Source organism: Hyaena hyaena, unplaced genomic scaffold (genome assembly GCF_003009895.1).
Source record: "Hyaena hyaena isolate Hyena2069 unplaced genomic scaffold, ASM300989v1 scaffold_37, whole genome shotgun sequence".
NCBI lineage: Eukaryota > Metazoa > Chordata > Mammalia > Carnivora > Hyaenidae > Hyaena > Hyaena hyaena.
In genome coordinates, this window is record NW_024080669.1 from 109,932 (window position 1) to 129,575 (window position 19,644).

Consider the following 19,644-nt stretch of genomic DNA (forward strand, 5'->3'; position numbering starts at 1 on the left):
CGTCCAAACTTTTTCAGGGGCTGCTACAGAGCAGTGAAACAACTGGAACTATCAGAAAGCACCAGGCGTATCCAGAAATGTACCCCAAACCCAAACTTCAAATCCATATTAATTGGTCAAAACTTCCCTTACCTGTTACAGGTGCTGAACTAGGAGAGCCACAGGGCAGAAAAGATTTGTGCCAAGAATGGACAAATACATGAAAGATGCATGATTAAATACATGGATGCTTTGGGAGCATTCGGCACAACCTCATGCCCTTCCGGCTCCCTCCCCAGCCCACCCCTGAGTCCTGATCACCTGTTCTTTCCTTACCCTAGCGATCAGCTCCCCGACCATTCCCGTCCAGGTGCCGTTGGCCTCAGGAACACCGTACACACCATCCCCGACCAGGCGGATCTTGTAGTTGAACCGGAGGATCTCTGCCAGCTCCTTGAGCATGTCCACACAGAAGCCCTCGTAGCGGTCATTGCCTTCCATCTCCTGGTGGTTCCCCTTCAGCATTAAATACGGGTTTTCCTGCAGCAAAACTGGGCAGCTGTCATTCTCATCTTAGCCCTGGTGTCTCAGCCACAAGGGATGGGGGTGCCGGGGCAGAGGTCAGGGAGGCTCTTACTAGGAACACACAAGGGTCTCGATGCACAGAGGGTCAAGCTGACTCCCCTCTGTCTTGTGCAAGGTCACCAGTGGACCTCACCCCAGTTCCACCCCTTCTTTTTTCCTCTTCTGTTTGTTTCTTCTACATGGACCTATCACAGGGCATTATGACATACTAGGATGCGGGATATAGCCGGTGAGGTAAGAGCATGTACTGACCAAATGCAACCCAAGGCAGAGCAGGTCCAGCCATGAGAGCTTTGGGAAGAGGGGTGGATCTTTCTGGTGAAACATCCAGAGAAGGTCCCATGGGGGTAGGTAGAATCCAAGCTGGGTTCCAGAAGGTGATGGAATGCAGATGGAATGCAGATGGAATGGTATGAATGGAAGGCATCAGAGGAAGGGGAAAGGCAAGCTCAAGGGCATAATTTTGAGTGAGAAGGAGCATGGCCTCTTCAGGGACAATGGATCCTCTGTTGTGTTGGAGTGTGAGTTGTGTGCCAGGAAGATCAATCAGGGTCAGAGGGGCCTTGAATGCCAGGGCAAGGTGGACGCACAGCCCACATACATAGTAGAGGAGCATGGGCAGTTTGAAAGACTTAAAGATTAAGAATATTAAATAATTAAGAGAAAGCATCTTGGGGTGAGGGCAGACTCTCTCCTGATGTGAGATACGGATGGAGAGCAGAGAGCTGGAAAAAACACACAGAGGGTGAGGCTTGACAGCAGGTGGGGCACAGAGGGTAGGGGGTCCTCAGACTGTTGGGGCCTGGGTGGCTGTCCCAAGGATGGTTGCATCACTGGCATGGACGGTCTGGAAGGGGAGAGGATTTGGGTCATGTTGAATTTGAGGTGCTGGTAGGCTATCCTGGAGGAAACCCCTGAATGCATGTTTAAGATGTGGCATGAGGGCAAGACTGTGCCAGGGAGGCCTCTGTACAGAGCAGACGACTGAAGCTACAGGGTATATGAGGCCATCGACGGGGAAGAACTGAGGCAGGACAGAAGGGGGACAGGACTCAGATCTTAGACAGTGGGAAAATGTCCATAGCAGAGAGATAAAGCAGAAGCAGCCTGAAAGGCTGAAAGTCAGGAAAATGGGGCCACAAAAGCCAAGGAGGAAGGAGGTTTGGGAAGGCGTGTGCACACATTCCCCTACAGAGATGAAGCAGGGCTGTGCAGGGGGCCCCTGGACAGGTGTCGCTGGCAACTCTCCCACGGCAGGTGCAGCGGGAACGGCAGGACTCTGCAGGAATGGGGAGTGAATGAGAGGTGCAGAAGAAAGAAGGTACCAGAAGCTTGAGAAGTCAGGAGATAAAGGAAGGCAGGGACGTGGCCTCTCCACCTAACTTCTACTGGCCTTGTCTCTCCTCCAGCGTAGGTTTCCCCATCTGCAAACCACTGGGCTGGAGGATTCCCCAAGCGTCCACCAACATCATCACTTACAATCCCCTAAGCTGGAGGGTAGCCGGAGGGGCAGCAGGGTGTGGTCAAGGGGGTAGCGATGGTATCTGAGGATGGGGTATATTTGCAGGTAGAAAGGAAGAATCCCATGAGGAGAGATTAGAGAAGGAAGAGAGGTGCTAGCTGGTGCAGTAAAGTCTGGTGGCCGAGTGGAAGGAGGTGGCGCCAAGGTGACAATGCAGCTGGGAAGGGGCCTGTAGGTAAGGTGGAGACATGGACACAGAGAGGAAGGGAAGGGACAGAGGTGAGGGAATCCGTGCCAGGCCCCAGAGTCATGTTGGGGGCAGGATTGAAGACTTGGTGTGTAGAAGGTTTGGTAGAATTACTCAGGGGACGTGACAGGGAATGAGCAAGACATGAGCCCAGGGAGTATAAGGCCCAGAGGAGGTCGGGAGGCTGACTGTCGATGGGTAGCTGTGACTGGGGATTGTGAGGGCCACTGGGCTTGGGACACGCATGAGATGAGACGGCTGAGCATCGTGGTGATCGTGCTAGAAGCTAAGAGACGCAAGTGCTAAGATATCAGTTTGATGAGCTCAAGCCGGAAGGGGCTTCAGGGTTGGGGAGGGTGGAGAATCAGAAAGGATGGAGAGTCAGACAGACCGGAGGTCATGGGGGGCAGTACGGGAGGGTGATTTTGTGAGTGTGAAGTGGGAGAGAAGAAGGCAGAAGGTTGTACATCAGGGATGGGGAGCTCTGTGTCGAAGGTGGCCTGGTTCTGTTTCATGGCCAAGATCACTGCCATGTCAGTGAGGTGGGCCAGTCTCTTGTCTTCCACTCAAGGCTTTCTCTCTGCCCCAGCTTCTCTCCCTCCCTTTCTCCCCCCTAAACTCACACCAAACTCATCTCTGTCCTTGGGAGTCCCATCACCTCCTCTGAAACCAACTCATTTCTCAGAACTCTCGCTGCCTCACATGGGCCGTTCACCCTCCAGGCTATGCCTCCAGGGAGAATGTAAGTGGGGTCTGGACTGACTCTTCCTCTTCTCTGGTACCCCTGTCCGGCTCCAGCATCAGGCACTTGTGGACAGAGCAAGTGAACATTGCCAGGACAGGGCTTGGCTGGGGGTTCCAGCCCTGGGTTGGCAACATCCAAGGCTACCTTTAATTATCCCAAGGAGTATCATGAAATTCTTCTCCCCAGAAACTCTCTACTCTCAAGTTAACTTAAAACTCACGGGCATGTTCAAAGTAAACATACAAAAGGCCAATCTTGGGGGCACCTGGGTGGCTCAGTTGGTTAAATGTCGGACTTCAGCTCAGGTCATGATCTCACAATTTGTGAGTTCAAGTCCCGCATTGGGCTCTACACTGACGGTGTGGATCCTGCTTGGGATTCTGTCTCTCCTATCTCTCTCTGCCCCTCCCCTGATTGTATGCACTCTCTCTCTCAAAAACAATTAAAAAAAAAAAAAGCCAATCTTGGAGGGAAGAGACATGTGGGAAAGCCAAACTACTGAGACGGTTGGGGCTCACTGGCACTTTGGAAAATGTGGGGGCCGAGTGCTGGCTTGGGGCAGGAGCCCCTCTGTCCTGGCACTAATGTTGGGGGAATGGAAAGGAAAATGCAGGCAAATGTTCAACTCGGGTAACAGCTCAAGGAGTAAGAGCTACGGCTAATTCTGTGTGTTTGCTGGTATTAACCAATAAATCATTCACATGTCCCAAGTGCGCTCGGACAGGAACAGGAGACAGTGGAGATATGTGCTGAGGTTTAAGGGATGAGTCATTCAGGATTACAGTCTGCCAAGGATAACCCACAAATGGTCACCAGGGACTAAATTAAGATAATCATTCCTGGTGAGAGTTGTAGCAGCCATTTTTGACACACAGGCATAAGAAGAGATTTGTGTCTGAATCATGCTTACCATGTTGTTAAACGTCACCTGACGTCAAGGTGCCCTGCTGCCACACTTGATGAACACACATGTGCATACGCAAGCCACCTGTGTGTGCACACATGCACGCCTGCATGTGCATGTGCCGCGAGCGCGTGCGCGCGCGCACACACACACACACACAGTCAGACTGACTTTCCCTGTCTAGAAACACACTGCTATGGTCTCCATGTCCCTGTGGGCTGTGCCAAAGCTCTCAGCATCATCCAATTCCAGTCCCTGAGAGGCAGGAAAAGTATAAGCCAGCAATGTCCCCATCTCCCTCTCAAACTCGGATTGGCTTTTAAGGGACATCCTTCTACTCTACAGGAAGGGACTCCTTTATTCAAAAAAATTTTTTTTCTTTGAGAGAGAGATACAGATAGCATGAGCAGGGGAGGGTCAGAGAAAGGGAGTCACAGAATCTGAAGACAGGCTCCAGGCTCTGAGCTAGCTGTCAGCACAGAGCCTGACATGGGACTTGAACCCATGAACCGTGAGATAATGACCTGAGCCGAAGTCAGATGCTTAACCGACTGAGCCACCCAGGCGCCCCTCCTTTATTCAAATTCTAATCGTCAAGCTCCTACTTTGTGTCAAGAACCCCAATCTTCAAGGAGCTCCCATTCTAGAAGGGGAGACAGAGCAAAAACAACGTCTGAAAGGAGAAGCGCCACCACAGAGGTGTGGGCAAAATGCTAGGGACAGGGGAGGGCAGGAGTCAGTTTAGGGAAGACTTCATGGAGGAAGTGACATGTGAACAGAGCTCTGAAGGGCACATGGGCATATCTAGTTGGAAATGAGATTTAGAGGGAAGGGTATTCTGGGCTGAGGGAACAGCAGGTGCAGAGGCAGGGAAGGACATAATTCAGTGAGGAAGTGTTGTGTGGTCTTGTAGTGCTAGACCCCAAGTCGTGTGGAGAGGAAGCAGGTAGGCTGCGCCTTGTTATGAGGGGTTTCTATTCTGATCGCAGGGACGGTGGGTCCTGGGCAATGCTGAAGAATTGTAAGTGATGAAATGACAGGATAATTCTGATTTTAGAAAGACCACGCTGACAGAGGGGGAAAGGAGTATGGGGCAGGGGAGGCTGAGCAATTGAGAAGGGAGATTCTAAGGAGGTCACACTCAGGTGAAAGTGGTAAATAGGCCTCTGAGGGCACGGGCTTTGGGGACAGACAGTATGGGACAGATTCAAGAAGTACTTCAGAGGTAGAGAAGCCTGTGGGCGGGCGGTCCCAGCAGTGCTGACCCCCTTGGCCAGGACCGTAGCTGACCATTTCCCAGTTCAGCCAGGTTCTAGCAGACCTCAAGGGCCGTGGTGACATCACCACCTTCCAATCTTTCTAGCATTTCCAAGTTGGTTCAGAGAGGCTAAAGCTGGAGCTGACAGTGGGGGAGTGACCAATAGCCTGGATCTGGAATTGCTCTCTCCACCCTTCGCTCCGACTGTTCCCTCTTTCCTCCTGGAATATTGCTTCCCAGATGGCCACCTGGCTCTCACCTCTCCCCATCAGGTCTCTGCTCAGATTTCCCTGGCTCAAAGGGTCCACACTAACAACTGCACTTTCAGCTCTATCCCTGGATACCCACAACAGCACCCTATAGTAGGGCCCCCCAATGTTCACTGAAAAGGGGAATGGAAATATTCAGTTATTCCATTTCCCTCCACAGGAAGGGAACACTCAGTGAGGCATTCAAGTTCCTAAGCACTGTACCCCACTTTTCTGGTCCTCCGTTCCCCTCTCCACCAATGCCCATTCCTGGAAAACTGGTCCTTTTCAGCACTTCCTAAACGCCCACAACGCTATCCTTCATCCACCTCTCCCTCCCCATCTCTCCCTGTCTTTTGGAGCCTGTCTTCTGCGTCTCTTCTTTTCCGGGAGGCTTTGCTAACCTTCCTGATGACATGGGAATTTCTCCCTCCTTCCACCCACACAGTGCTAGCTGTGTACCTCTTTGCTGGCTTTTACACCACTCTGCCCACAGTAGATCAAGAATTCGAGCCTCGGGTTCCTGGGCCCTGGCAGTTCACGAATGTAGTGATGGAAGTCCCTGAGCTCTTTCATTATCTCAAAAAGCCTAAAGAAACAGGCACATTTGCAGACCTTGAGCATTTAGCAGTGATAAGGCTAAGCAGACTACCCAGTACATCTAGTCTCTGCTTTGGGCTGGAGTTATATCAGCGTGGCGAAGCTGGTTATCTCCTGCTGATAAGACACTGTGCCAGGCAGGGAAATATGCCTTTGATTAGTTAAAAGGGGAGAGTGAGGGGAGAGGAACAAACTAATTATTGCTTAATATATGCAGTTGGTTTAACTGACAAATCTTTTAAAACATGAGATCTTCACCAGGGAAGAAGAAGAAGACGAACTTGGCAGTGAATGCACTTGACCCAGGCCATCTCATAAATTATAACTTCTTTGAGGCTAGACAGCGAGCCTTATTCATCTTCGTGTCTCCAGGATTGAACACGGTGCCTGATCCATGGGGAGAAGGGTTTGGTAATTGTTGAAGAGAATTGAATCAAATAAAACAGGCAGATGGTCCCTTGCTCTATAGATTGAGAACTTTCTTTTGACCATCTGGAAATGAAGAAATAGGCCATAAAAACCCACTGAAATTCAGACGTCCACTGCAGGAGGGGCATTTTGCACACAGTAGGCACCGAGCAAAGTAGGCTGTCGTGAAAGAGTAGGGGCCACCCTGGTGGACTGGATCTGGCCCCCTGCTGGGCTTCTCTATCATAAGGTTCCCTTCCCTGGGCCACGCGCAGCATCCTGGCTGTCAGGGTGCCCCTGGAAGAGGCATGCACAAACTGTATTGTCTCTTCACCCCATCCCTCTTCCCCAGCTGCTCTGGAACTCATCAAATAGCATTTCCATATGAAACAGCAACTTGGGTTTAATTACACTGTCATAAATTGGCCTCGGTGCTCTGATTAGAGCTCCCGTCTTGTGTTCACTGGGAACCCCAGGGAGGGGGGGCGCCTGGAGCTGGAGGAGGCACCCTGGGGCGCTGCAGCTGGGAGGCCTGGGACCACCCCGCTTACCAGGATGGTGGTGACAACCAGCGTGGTGTTGAAGAGACTGTCGGAGATGTTGGAGGCGTAGAGGCGGCTGTCCATGCTGAGGCCGTCCGCCACGTGCCACTGGCCAATCTGAGGAGACAATGGAGAGGGCTGGGAAGAAATGGGGAATGGAGGCGGCTGCGGAGTGGGGTTGCTGAGCTTGTGCTGGCCTCCAAGGTTGGAAAAAGCTGAGAAGCAGAAGGGAGGCCAGGCCCCTGCCTCTGGCTGGGCTCTATGTAAACCACAGATGGAGGAAGGGACATGGAATTTGCAGAAGAGGGGCAGGATCAGGGCAGGGGTGCTGTTCCATGGGGTTGAAAGGGTCAGGGAAGGTAGGGGAGGGGTCTGAGAGAGGAAAGGAAGATGGGGTGAAGACCTAGAAGAAGAAGAGAAAAGCGGAAAACAAATCAGGGATGGAATGCAGTTTGGAGATGTTCCCTCCCACAGAAGGGAATGGAATAAGTGGAATCATGTGATCTAGAGGCAAGAATGAGCCACAGAGCTCCTTTGCATCAGCCTGCCTTCAGTAATTCTCATCACCTAGATCAGAACCAGAACAGTACACTGGAGAGAAGTGGCGTGGTCCTAGGCCCTTCAGTGAGTGTTGATGAGGGTCCAGTGAGTGAATGAACCAGAAGAGGAAACACCTGGATTCTTGCCCTGGTCGGCTCCCTTGCTGGCTGTGAGAACCCAGGCAAGCTACTTAAATCCTTCTGAGCCTCAGTTTCCCCAGCTGTCAATGGGGGTGGGAATGTTTGCCTTGCCTTCTTCACAAAGCCAGCCAAGACCACGGATGCCAAATAACTAGGTTATTTGGGCAGGCCCAGGCACAAGGATCTCAAATGTGTAACCTCTAAAAAATTACGGAACCCCTCTGAGCATGAGCATGCCTCCTCATCTATAAAATGGGAATAACAACAAAACTTCACTGGGTCATTGTGAGGATGTATTCAACCTAACAATAAATGCTACTTCCCTCCCTCTCCCCTGTCGCCTTCACTTCTGGGGAAAAATGCACAACTTACTCAGCTCTCCATTCTAGAAAGTCGCCTACACCTCAACTCAACATCACTGGGTTTTTAGATGAGTTGTTTTCTCAGTGGAACCCTTTTTATAACTACATACATGTGTGTGTGTGTGTGTGTGTGTGTGTGTGTGTGTGCGCACATGTGAAATACCAATATATTTCTACTAGCTAAAGCCCCTGGCAAATCATTTCTGCTGCTGAGTGCTTGAGGTGGGCAGCCAGGAGACATGGCTGACACCTGGCTGGAAACCCAATGAAATGCACACATCCATCTCCGCCAGGCACCTCCAGGCACCGGCAGCAGCTTCCCTGGAAAATCCTCATGAGTTCCATAGATGTCATGTGGCTCAATTCACCAGAGCTGGGCTCTGGGTTCCTCTTGTGGAAAACTGAACAACAATGAAGATGCATCTCACCCTTGGTCCCCCCCCCCCGCCCGCACCCCTACTTCGTAGGGCCAGAGGGTTGAGGGTCTTGAGGAATAGTAACCACCTCTCTGACATCATGGCCTTGAGCTTGAAGGCGGAAAGGTCAAGCCGCAGGACTGATGGTGTCCACAGGTGAGCCTTTCACCTGCCCGAAGGGAGATGACACAGATGACCTTAAAACTCCTCTCCAAGACTCTGTGAGGATGCCACTTGAAGAGGGGTGGGCAGCTTTCTTGGCCTCCACATGGGCAGAAGGGTCCCATACGTATGCACATTCTTTTCTAGTTGACAAGCAGAGTCTCGCGCATGCTCTCATGGGAGATCCCATTTGACAGATGAAGAAACTGATGCTAAGATAGAAGAGCTTCTCCAACTTGTCCTAGGGCCACTCACCCATTGGCTGAGAGGCTTGAGCTTCAGCCCCAGTTACATCTTCCCAAGGACGCCTTCATGGCCATCCTGCCTGGCTCTTCCAATGTCCTACGGCGCACTTTTGTTTGCCTGTCTTCCCTACTAGCCTGTGCAGGGCTGGCCAGTTTATGCTCACATCTCAGCATCTTGCTTAGGGGCTGGTACCTGGAAGCAGGGTACTGCTTCCTTTCATATCGGCAGATTGCTGCTGCTGGCAAACATGGGCAGAAGATGAGGGAGTCTCGTCTGGGTTTCTGGAGCACCTAACTGCCTCTCAAAGGGACCGGCCCCATCAGGTTATTGCCAGGGCTCCCCTTCTGCCTCACTCTGCAGGGGAAACGGGTGTGGGGGATGAGGGATGAGCTGCTAGATTTTTAAGCACAAAAGAGACCACATACCTGCTGCGCTGGATGTGTTCTATCATCTCTTTGGACTCTCCCTCCAACTTTGCAGATAGTGGTGGTGGTCTGATTTATAAGGAGACTGAGGCTCAGAGAGGTTTAATGGCTTGCCTAGGGTCACCCACCCAGCAATGGTGCCCGGGCTTGAACCCAGAGCTGTCTGACACCTAAGATAAGAGTTTCCCATCTCTCCTGGTGTGCCTTGGGTGGGGACGCCAACATGAGTACCGTGAGAGCCGTCCCGGTGAACCAGAGAAAGGAGCCTCAGCCATTTGGCAAGAACCTTGGACAGAGCTTTCCTCTCCTAGGTCTGGACACTCCATCGAGTCAGGCGAAATGACTATCCTCTCAGAGGAGGCTCATCTGAACGTAGATCTAGCCTGTCTTCAAAATGGCTAGAATTGGTTCCCAATGGTCTCTGAGGGTGGGAAGGGCCAGATTTGGACAGAAGGACATAAAGGAGAATTGGGCTGGGTGTCAGAATTCGGAAGCAGGATCGAACTTCTCAGAGTCCTATCTGTCACCTTAAGTGTACTTCACACTCGAAGGGCCAAGAAGACCACAGCTCCCCTCCAACCCCGCCTTCCCACCTCTGCTGTGTTCAAGGGACCCAAACTTCACTAACCACCTGCTCCAGCGCCGGCCTTCCAGATCTTACCCAAGCCATGAGATAAGTTCCCACAAAAGCCAGGGATAGAAATGATTTACCCGGAGCCAGATCTGACAAGCCTGAGCAGTGCACTGCCCTCCCCCTTCCCCCCACCCCCCTCCGGGTGGGGGAGGGGACACAACAAAGAGACTAATTAGCCCCTAAGCTCTAGTCAGGAAATGAAGCTCCCAACCACCTTCCCATTAGCCCCCAAGAAATTAATAAACTCATCAGATGCAACAAAGCGGCTTGGCGGCTTTTCCTCAGTGCAATCTAATTGCAGAAAGGCGGTGGGAGGGAAAGCGAGAGACAGAGCCAGGTGCCCTGGGATACAGGCTAATTGCCCCACCCACTGGGCACCTTCCATGCCACATGCATGCCAGCGGTGGGCAGGAGATCCAGCTCTCATCACTGACAATCTGTGGCTCTGCCTTCAGCCAGATTCCCTGGCTCCGCCTTCCTGACACCTGTCTTCCAAATCTCTTGCAGAAGCAGCTGTTCTGTAAGCCTCTTCCACATGCCCACATGTGGGGCCTGATTATGTTCAAATAATATCTTTCCATGGGCCTCCCTCTGTGCTTTGTCTCTCCCCCACTTACTCTGCATTTCTACCACGTCTACCATGTGGACTCAGACAACACCGTTAGCCTATACAATGCCTTAATGCAGGTAGGGAAAAGGCACCCTCCCCTTCCCCCTGGGCTGATGTGGCCCCGCCCTGTCAGCCTCTGCTTGCCCTTGAGCGCTACACTGTCTGCATCACACATGCCTTGGCCCCAGAGTGGGAGGACCTGAGTTTAACTTGGTTTCTCTGCTTATGAGCTGTGTGGCCTTGGGTAAGTTACTCAGTCCCTCTGAGCCTGTTACCTCCATCTATAAAATGGGAGTTAAAAGAGTGATTATTACCTCCTAGAGCACTTAAGGAGATTAAATGAGATGGTGTATGGGCAAGTACTATGCAAATATTCATTAATTTTTAATGCCGTGGTCTGAGACAGAAGGCGGACCTCTTCTGTGCCCAACAGAGGGCTTGGCACTGTAGATTTGAGTTTATTAGATGGAGGAGCCCAGCGTCTCAAAGTCTGGTTCCGGGATCCCCAGTACCAGGGGTGGAAGTACACATTCCTAGGCCCCACTCCAGACTGACTAAGTCAGAAATTCTAGGAGAAGGGTCCAGCCAGGTGTGTTGTAGCAAGCCCTCCAGAGGACTGTGATGCAGGATGACCGGATGCCATTCAGACGACAGACATGATGACAGGAAAGGGCGAAGGTGTAGAGGTTAACAGGGACTAGGTGGTGGGCCAGGAAATGTCTAAGAGCCGGCGCTGCAGGAAAAAAAAACTCTGATTTGTAACACTGGCCCATTTCTGGGGGGTAAACCCTCCCGCTAAAGTTGAGTGCAGGCTACCGACATGATGTCATTGAACAGAGCTGGGAAGAGGTGTGAACCGTGGCCCTCACTAGCTGGGGCAAGATGGCCCTGGTGTGTCACTAGTGCCCACCTGCTCACGTAGGCTCTGTGCTGGACGCTCGAAGTGGACGCTTACAGGTCTCACTGCCTCTTCACTTTATTAGGAAGGAAAGTGGGGACGCCTGGGTGGCTCCCTCAGCTAAGTGTCCGACTTTGGCACAGGTCATGATCTCATGGTTTGCAAGTTCAAGTCCCACATCAGGCTCTATGCTGTCAGCCCACAGCACGCTTCGGATCCTCTGTCCTTTTCTCTCTCTGTCTGTCTCCCACTCATTCTCTCTCTCTCCGTCTTTCAAAATAAATAAACTTTTTTTTTTAAAAAAAAAAAAAAGGAAGGAAGGAAGTGAAGTCCATGTAAGATCATAACTGATCCAAGTCACAGAGCTGGTGAGTGGAACAAAGGGATTCAAAACAAGGCCAATGTGCTGCTTAACACAGATCATAACATTGAAAATGAATGTGTACTTCGTCTCACACCCCATTCTGATGCTCCCACAAGAAATATCTCGTGATTGGAGTGTTGAGTCAAATACGAACGTTTCTGAAAATAAATGATATGGGATGTGTTTGCACAGGCACAGAAAGTATCATTTATCCAAAACTCCTAAACGACATAGGACTTATGCTGCCTTGTGTCCATAGACATTAATAGGCATCTTGCTCCTTAGGCACTAACATTTTGCAGATTTCCATTATTTATCTGAAGGTCCTGTTTCCAAAAATTCTGGCGAAGAGCATTACACATTCCGCTGTCCTCTTAAACAGAGAGAGTGTATTGACCTTAATACATTGTCATTGTTACGAAGCGTTATTATTACACTATGCTGTGATATAATGTTGCTATGGATTACTCAAATGTGAGCAGCCACTTGCCTTCATTTCTGTGCTTTGATAAGTTAATTTGTCCACTTTTCATAGCGTCTGTTCTCTTTTAGAATTGTCACTTGGCAGTGCTGTCAGAGAGCTGCCTTTAACCCCCCGGGCGAACAACCAAGGGGCCAGGCTCGAAGAAGCTGCTGTAAGAACACAGATAAGGCCAGATGGGGCACAGGGCCTCTGGTGAATGGAATCCGTGGCATCGATACGGACTACCCACAGTCCTTTGGGAGGGTCACTGCTGTACAACTGAATGAATGTCTGGGACCTGCATTTAGTCGGTATATGACCCTGGGGCAGTGTAAACAAGTGGTTCCCTCCCTCAGCAATGCCTGTCCAGGGCCATGACCACAGGGGTCCCCTCCTGCTTCCCAAAAGAGCTGGGAGCGTGTCACGTGGAGTCTGGAGTCCCACATTAGCATCCTGTAACCACAGGGCCCAGTGGCCCTGAGCAAGCCAGTGAACTTCCCCATCTCCCCCTTCCATGGCCTCCACTCTAGTCCTGGTCCCCATGGAATTTCCCCTGGAAAAGGCTACGCTCGGGGCCTCTGTTCTGCTCTCCACATAGCCGTGGGTGGCCATCCCCACCAAATCTCAAATATGACCAAACCAGCCCTTGCTTAACACCTTTCAGTTGTTCCCATTTTGCTTGAAGGACACAGATCGTTCACACGGCCCATCAGACCCTGCAAGGTGGGCCTCTGCCCACTGCCTATGCTCACCTCATATGATTTGCTCCATGCACATGTTCAAGTGCAACAAGCTCCTTGTTGCCAGGGTCTGTGTGCATGCCACTTCCCTTCTAGAACTTTCTTTGCTGCATACCAGGCCTGGCCCCCAGCCTTCTTTCAGCTCTTCAGAGGTTGGCAAATCAGCCTACAAGCTACATCCGGGCCACTGCCTGATTTAGTAAATACAGTTTTATTAGAACACATCTATCCCTGTTTGCTTATATAGTACCCATGACTGCTTTTATCTACAAGGGTAACATGTTTTTTTAAACGCTTATTCATTTTGAGAGAGAGAGCGTGAGCAGGGAAGGGGCAGAGAGAGAGAGAGAGAGAGAGAGAGAGAGAGAATCCCAAGCAGGCTCCACGCTCTCAGCTCAAAGCCCTGACACAAGGCTCAAACCCACAAACTGCGGACTGACATCAAGAGTTGGATGCTCAACTGACTGAGCCACGCAGGTGCCCGCAATGTCTAAATAGTTGCTATCTGGACCTTTGTAGAAGTTTTCTAAACTGATCTAGTTCCTAACAGATCCTTCAGGCCTCCTTTCAAGAGTCACCTCCGCCCCCCCCGCCCGAGTCCTTTCCTTTTCCCCCAAAGTCAAACTTGTCCCCAAACCATATTCTCTTCCCTTTCACAACATTTGGCTCAGGTTGTAATTGTGCACTTAGCAACAAGACCATTGCTCACTGCTGGTCTTTTTCTCGCTCCGCCACCAAGGGAGAGCCTTCTGCTGTCACCTGCGGAGGGCGGTCCTGCCCAGAGCAGTCACACCGGCCTCCCCCTCCCTCCTAGAATCACTCAGGGCTGTCATTTTGCCCATTTGTTCTCTCCCAAGTAGGTAAAAAAGGGATTCATTGTCAAAGCCCTGAGGGAATTCCTCACATCCTTGCCTGTGTCTGTGGGTGTGCACTCCGCAACATTTAATATTTTATGTACATTTAGATGATTGTTCTTTGCACTCAGCGCTGTGGGGTTCCAGCTTCTACATAAGCTGACATAACTCCAAGGCCAGGCGAGTCCTGCTCTACAGTCGGAGTTCGCAAATACTTATTGATCACCTTCGCATGCTGGGCGCTCAGCCACTGGCTTGCTTCCATTAATTTCCCATTTTCTGCGTAACCACCTGTTATTTTTCCCACCTGAGAGATGCAGGTACTTCAGACAACAATAATAAGGCTTAATACAGGTACTTCATACCAGTTATTATTGGATGAATGAGCAAATTGATGAAAGAATAAAAGAAACTCAGAGATGTCAGGCAACTTGCTGTGGATTCCAGTTAACAGAAGGTTAAAGTGGGATTTGAGCCCATGTTCTATTTGTTACTCTACTGTCCAGTCAAGTTGGGGCAGGTATAGACTATCTTGACCCTAAGACTTGGGTCTTCCCACTTACCTCTCTGATCACTATAAACCTGTTCATTGGTGAATACAGCCCCCAAAACAGTCCACTACAAGACCCCACAAAAGTGATCCTGGCCAAGGTGCAGGGTGCTCACTTAGGGGCTGGACACAAGGGGACAGGTTTGGGGGGATGGAGGGGTTGTGCACCAGGAGATCCACATTTTCTTTCCTACTCTGTCAAGCATCAGCTGTGTAATCTTGGGCAAGTCGCTTAACCTCCCTAAATCTTTCTCAGCTGTAAAATAATGAACCCTCTTGTCCATATGACATAGCAGGACTGGAGATGATCAACTGAGATAGTGTTAGGATGGCTTTTGAGGAGCTATAATAAGCCACGAGCATGTGAGATAACAGGAGTACAATCTATTGGGTGGCAATGCCACTGACCAGAAGCCGGGAGATTTGACTTCCGGTTCCACCCTGCCCTTGCCATGTGGTTTGGGAAGGCCATTTACTGCCGATAAGGGTAGCCTTTCCCTCCCTTCTCTTACTGGGAGGATCTGAGGCAATCACAGAAGTGACAAAAGTCTAAAGGCCTATCCAAATGGAAGCTCTTTTCATTCCAGATCCTTGTCCTCTGGGACCAGCCAAAACTGGATAAACCATAACCAAGGACTGTTTTTTTTTTTTTTAATCTCCGGTTCAGGGTTCAAAATCGAAACGCTCATTAGGAAGGATGCGTATAATAATACATTAGCATCTCCTTGAGTGCACAGGACTGTGTGACATATAGGCTGGAAAAATGACAGTCAGGCACAGACACCATGGCTGGAGACCCCAGGCATGAACTGAGATGGGGTTACAGTCTGAGTCTCCAGTTTAGGCCTGTCTGTCATCTGATTTAAGGCCAGTTAAAAGGCTTGTAATGTAAGCCTCTAAGTAAACACCCCGGGTGTGAAGGAATTAAATGTTTACTGGATTTAAATCCAGTATCTCCAATCATAAAAGTTTAGTTTAAGTGGGTGCTGGGAGAGGAAGGGTCTGGATGATTGCCTGAGGGGGTGATTTGGGGAACAAAGGGGTTGCCGATATCAGCCAAAGACCTCATTCCCTCAGCCAAAATATTCTTTTAATACAAACTATGCGCTTCCATGAAGAATGCTGTGAAAACTCAGGATCAAAGGACAACAATGGCAAATGCGAAAGGTAAGAGATCAGAAACGAGCCCGGAGGAAACGGGAAGGTGCTGGTGTATCAAAGGACCTTCCTCAGGAGCTTTTTAAGAAGCCACGACTTGGTTGGTCTAAAGCAGTGTTTTGTTCAGTTGTGGCTGCTCCCCGTTAGTGGGCTATGAAATCAATTTCGTGGAGTCAAGGCCTGCACCTTGAGAGTGAAATATATATCCAGACCAGATCAGAGTGCAACGCATGTGACAGGGGCAACTACTGTGTCATAAGCTTTGGTTTTGATTATGCGCAGGCGCATGTTAATGTGCATCCTGGATTGCAACCCACATGCAGCTCATGCTCCAAAAGTCTCAAAAAGTACTGGACACCTTCCCTGTTCACTATCATCAGCCCTTAGCAGAGTCCCTGGAGCAGAGCTGATGCTCAATAAACACATTTTTGGCCTCAATGGACTCATAGTCCTAGTCACCTATAAGGACTAACTATAGAAAATCATACAAGCTATTGCTTTTGAACATTTACCACATGCCAGATACTAGACTAAATACTTCACATTCATCATCTTAATCTTCCCAACCACATTACTAGGTAGGTGCTGCTATCATCCCCGTTTTACAGACCAGAAAACTGAGGCTCAGGCTGGAGGAGGTTGGGTCTCTTGCCCAAAGTTCCACAGTTAGTGCGGAGTCAGACCTGGGCAAGTCCACGGGACTATACTGTCCCTGAGATCTTAATTCCCCCGGGCTGTGGATGCATCGTTAGTGGAAACAGTTAGTGAACATCTGAATTATTATTCTTTATGCACCGCTACTTGCCGTAGGGTTCCTGAGAGTCCGCATCCCTGAAGTCAGCCTTTGCTTTTCCCTCTCTTTGATTCCGACTTAGAAGAGGATATTTAAATAAAGCTTGAGGAAGGGAACGGTGGGGTACAGTGGAAACAGTAAAGCTTCAGAATTCTAGCTTTCCAATCTGGCTGTGCCATCAGCCGACTCTGGTCTCAGAGTCCCACACCGGACCACCTGCTCTGAGAGGCCCCTATTTGGGTTCATCATGCTCCCCTTTACTTGAGGATGCCCCCCACCCCTAACTCAGTCAAGTCCCCATCATAAAGACTCACGCAAGTGCTCCGAACCTCTCCTTCGCAGCATGCATCATACTTGTAATCATATAACTATTTGAGGTATTTTTTCAAGCCCATCTCCCTTACTAGACAAAACACTCTGTGAATGACGAGGCCCTATCTCACTCCCTATCATATCCCTAATGCCTAGCATGGTATCAGTGCTTAGTAAGTAGTTGGCGATTGCATTAATAAATTCTCCTTTGTAGTTCTAGCTCCCAGAGCAGTGCCTGGCCCATAATGTATAACAGGTGCTCAATAAAGATCTGATTAATTGCATTATGAAATTCCTCTGGGCGAGTCACTTCTTTTTCAGCCTATAAAAGAAAGATATAGTCTTGTCCTATCCAGCTGTAGCCTGAATTTCTAAAACTGCTGGATATACTTATGATGTGGTATAGTGTTTCTAAGTGCCTTAGGAGCAAAGCCAGGGAGAGAGAGCCCCGAGACGGAAAACACAGGGACGTGGGGCAGGTGACTGGAACCCTGGCTACAAAGGCACGCAGAAGAAGGACCATGAAGGTGGCCACCAAAAAGGGGGTGTGAGGAAGGGCCCTTTCCTTTCTGCCATGAGGGACTCTCTCTGAGCCCAATAGCTGATGCTTGGCATTTCTCTATTAGAGCCTGGTCTTGGGGCTGAGATGCTGTGTTTGGTTAACATAAAAATAAATCGGAAGTATTAGCACTTCTCCCTTGTGACACCATTTACGAAGGGAGGGCTGGTTTGATGGGAGGGAAGAAGGTGCTCTTCTACTTAGACCACACCTGAAAACCTGCATTCTGTTCCAGGCACCCTATTTAAGAGGAGCTTGAGCACCCTCTTTAAGTGGAGCACATTCATGAATGTATTCCAAGGAAACTGACCAGGAGGGTAAAGAGATTGAAATCATACTATATAAGGAAAAAGGAAAGGCAGACACAGGAAGGATTCTTGTGTGAACCCAGGAAACAGAAATAAGGACAAATGGAAGAAGCTTCAGAAAAAAGAATTCTGCCCAGTAGATAGAAAATCTAACAACAAGAGCTTTCTACTTTCTATAGGTAGTGAACTCCCCGACACTAGGGGCATTCAAGCAAGACTCTACTTCAGGAAAACACGTTTGCAAGAATCCAAACATCTGATGAGAGTATTGGTCTAAAGGACCTTTATTATTCCTTTTTGGGCCCAGGATTGTAAGATCTAGATTTTACTTTTATATCAGGGGAACCAGAAGGAAGGCTAGGCCATCGAGGAGTAGATGAGGCCCTCTGGCATGATAAGAAAACAAGAGAGGAGAAGTATGGGGTGGTGAATACAGAGAGAAAAGGCCACTGTACAAGTTCACATATGACATGTTCCTGGTCTTCTCGCCTGGCTGTATCTGATCACAAGTGATTCACATTATTTACACTGATGACATTCATTAAAGTTGCCACAAACACTGAATTAGGGGATACTCAGTCACTGGTTCTAGGGGAGATGCAGGGTTAGGTTTCTAGGAGCATCTGTTTACAACATTTTCATCAACTAGTCCACGCATAACCTCGCTTTGTGTGTGTTTCTGCTTACCAACACCTTACTGAACATATATTGTCCGTTCATTAATATTAACCAAGACTATAGCTCATGCTTGAATGATGCTTTCTGAAGACCTGTATTTTGTCTGCAAGGCACAGCACATCTTTCTTGAGCTTAACTCCACTAGACAGCATGTCTGCGCTAAGCTGGGGGGTCATTTAAAACAGCAAAGCCACCAGAAAAAAATACACTGGTGTGAAAGGCATGACACTAAGTAGGCCACAAGAAAAGACACGTGTTTAACGTACCAGCTGAGACAAGAAGGCAGACACTGCCTGCTGCACCTCAGCTGGCGACGTGCCTGTCGGCTGACTCACAGTTTTCACTGTTCTTTGCATATATATATATACATTTTTTAAATGTTTATTTATTTTTGAGAGAGAGAGAGAGAGAGAGGGAGCGCGAGAGAGCAGGGGAGGGGCAGAGAGAGGGAGACATAGACTCTGAAACAGGCTCCAGGCTCTGAGCTGTCAGCACAGAGCCCGATGCAGGGTTCAAACTCACAGACCTCGAGATCATGACCTGAGTGAAAATCGGACTCTTAGCAGACTGAGCCACCTAGGCGCCCCATCACTGTTCTTTGCCAGTCTGAGGAAGTGCCATGAGCACAGACACTGGGATAAGGTACACTTGAGGGAGCGGACAGGTTTGCAGAAATGGAACCCACAAATAACAAGGATCAGATGCGGTCTGTGTGTGCTCAAATGTTGGGCTTTCGCCAAGATGTGCCCAGACCTCCATCCCGAATCCCAAACCTCTGGGATACGAGGTGGCATTTGGCCTGACCCTCACCACTTCTGCCCGGCAGAACAAGCCCTCAGTGGCTATCTTCAGGGACTCTAGTGACAGATAAATATCATCCAGGACAGCAGCAGAGCTCAGTGCACTGTAGCTCGGACTAAAAACACCACCCGCCAAAGATGCGCTTGGGGACTTAATAGGCTCTCTGACCAGCTCAGGACTTGAAAAGTTAAATTTCCCTACTCAGGGCAATGACGGTGTCCAGAATGTCTTTTGCTTTTGTGTTTTTGTTTCTTTTTCGGACAGAAGTGCTTTGGGAGTTAAATAATTTCCTTTGCCTTTGTCAGTCCCGCCTTTTCCCTTGTGTGGTCAAACATCTCAAAGACTCTCTTCTAAACATCTGGGGGCGGGGGTGGGGGGTGGGGAAGGAACGATGACCAAATTGGTCTGGCTCAAATTGGCATGGGGTGGGTGCATGGCAGAGCCTGTAAATATGAAGACCCAGCTGCACACCCCCCTCTCACCTCCCAGAAGGTGGAAGGTATTGCAAATTAGCTGCCGAGGAGAGAATTTATCAGGGAGCTCAGGAATGCTTGAGATTTTTCATCTTCCAAGGAAATTACTGCCAATGAACACGCCACAGTCAGGGCATGGAGAGAGCCTGGCTTCATTTGTTAAACGCACCAGGTGGAGAA

At 49.7% G+C, this 19,644-nt stretch overlaps 1 protein-coding gene across 2 annotated transcripts in view; it reads right to left on the reverse strand.

Moving 5' to 3' along the window:
* GRIK4 (glutamate ionotropic receptor kainate type subunit 4) overlaps positions 1-19,644 on the reverse strand; it is a 432,944-nt gene that overhangs the window by 75,474 nt on the left and 337,826 nt on the right. For both annotated transcript variants that reach the window (XM_039229403.1, XM_039229402.1), the window contains 2 exons: positions 6,988-7,095; positions 316-519 (listed from right to left, as the gene is read on the reverse strand). In XM_039229403.1, the coding sequence (XP_039085334.1) occupies positions 316-519; positions 6,988-7,095 (312 nt within the window). The remainder of the gene's footprint in view (positions 1-315; positions 520-6,987; positions 7,096-19,644) is intronic.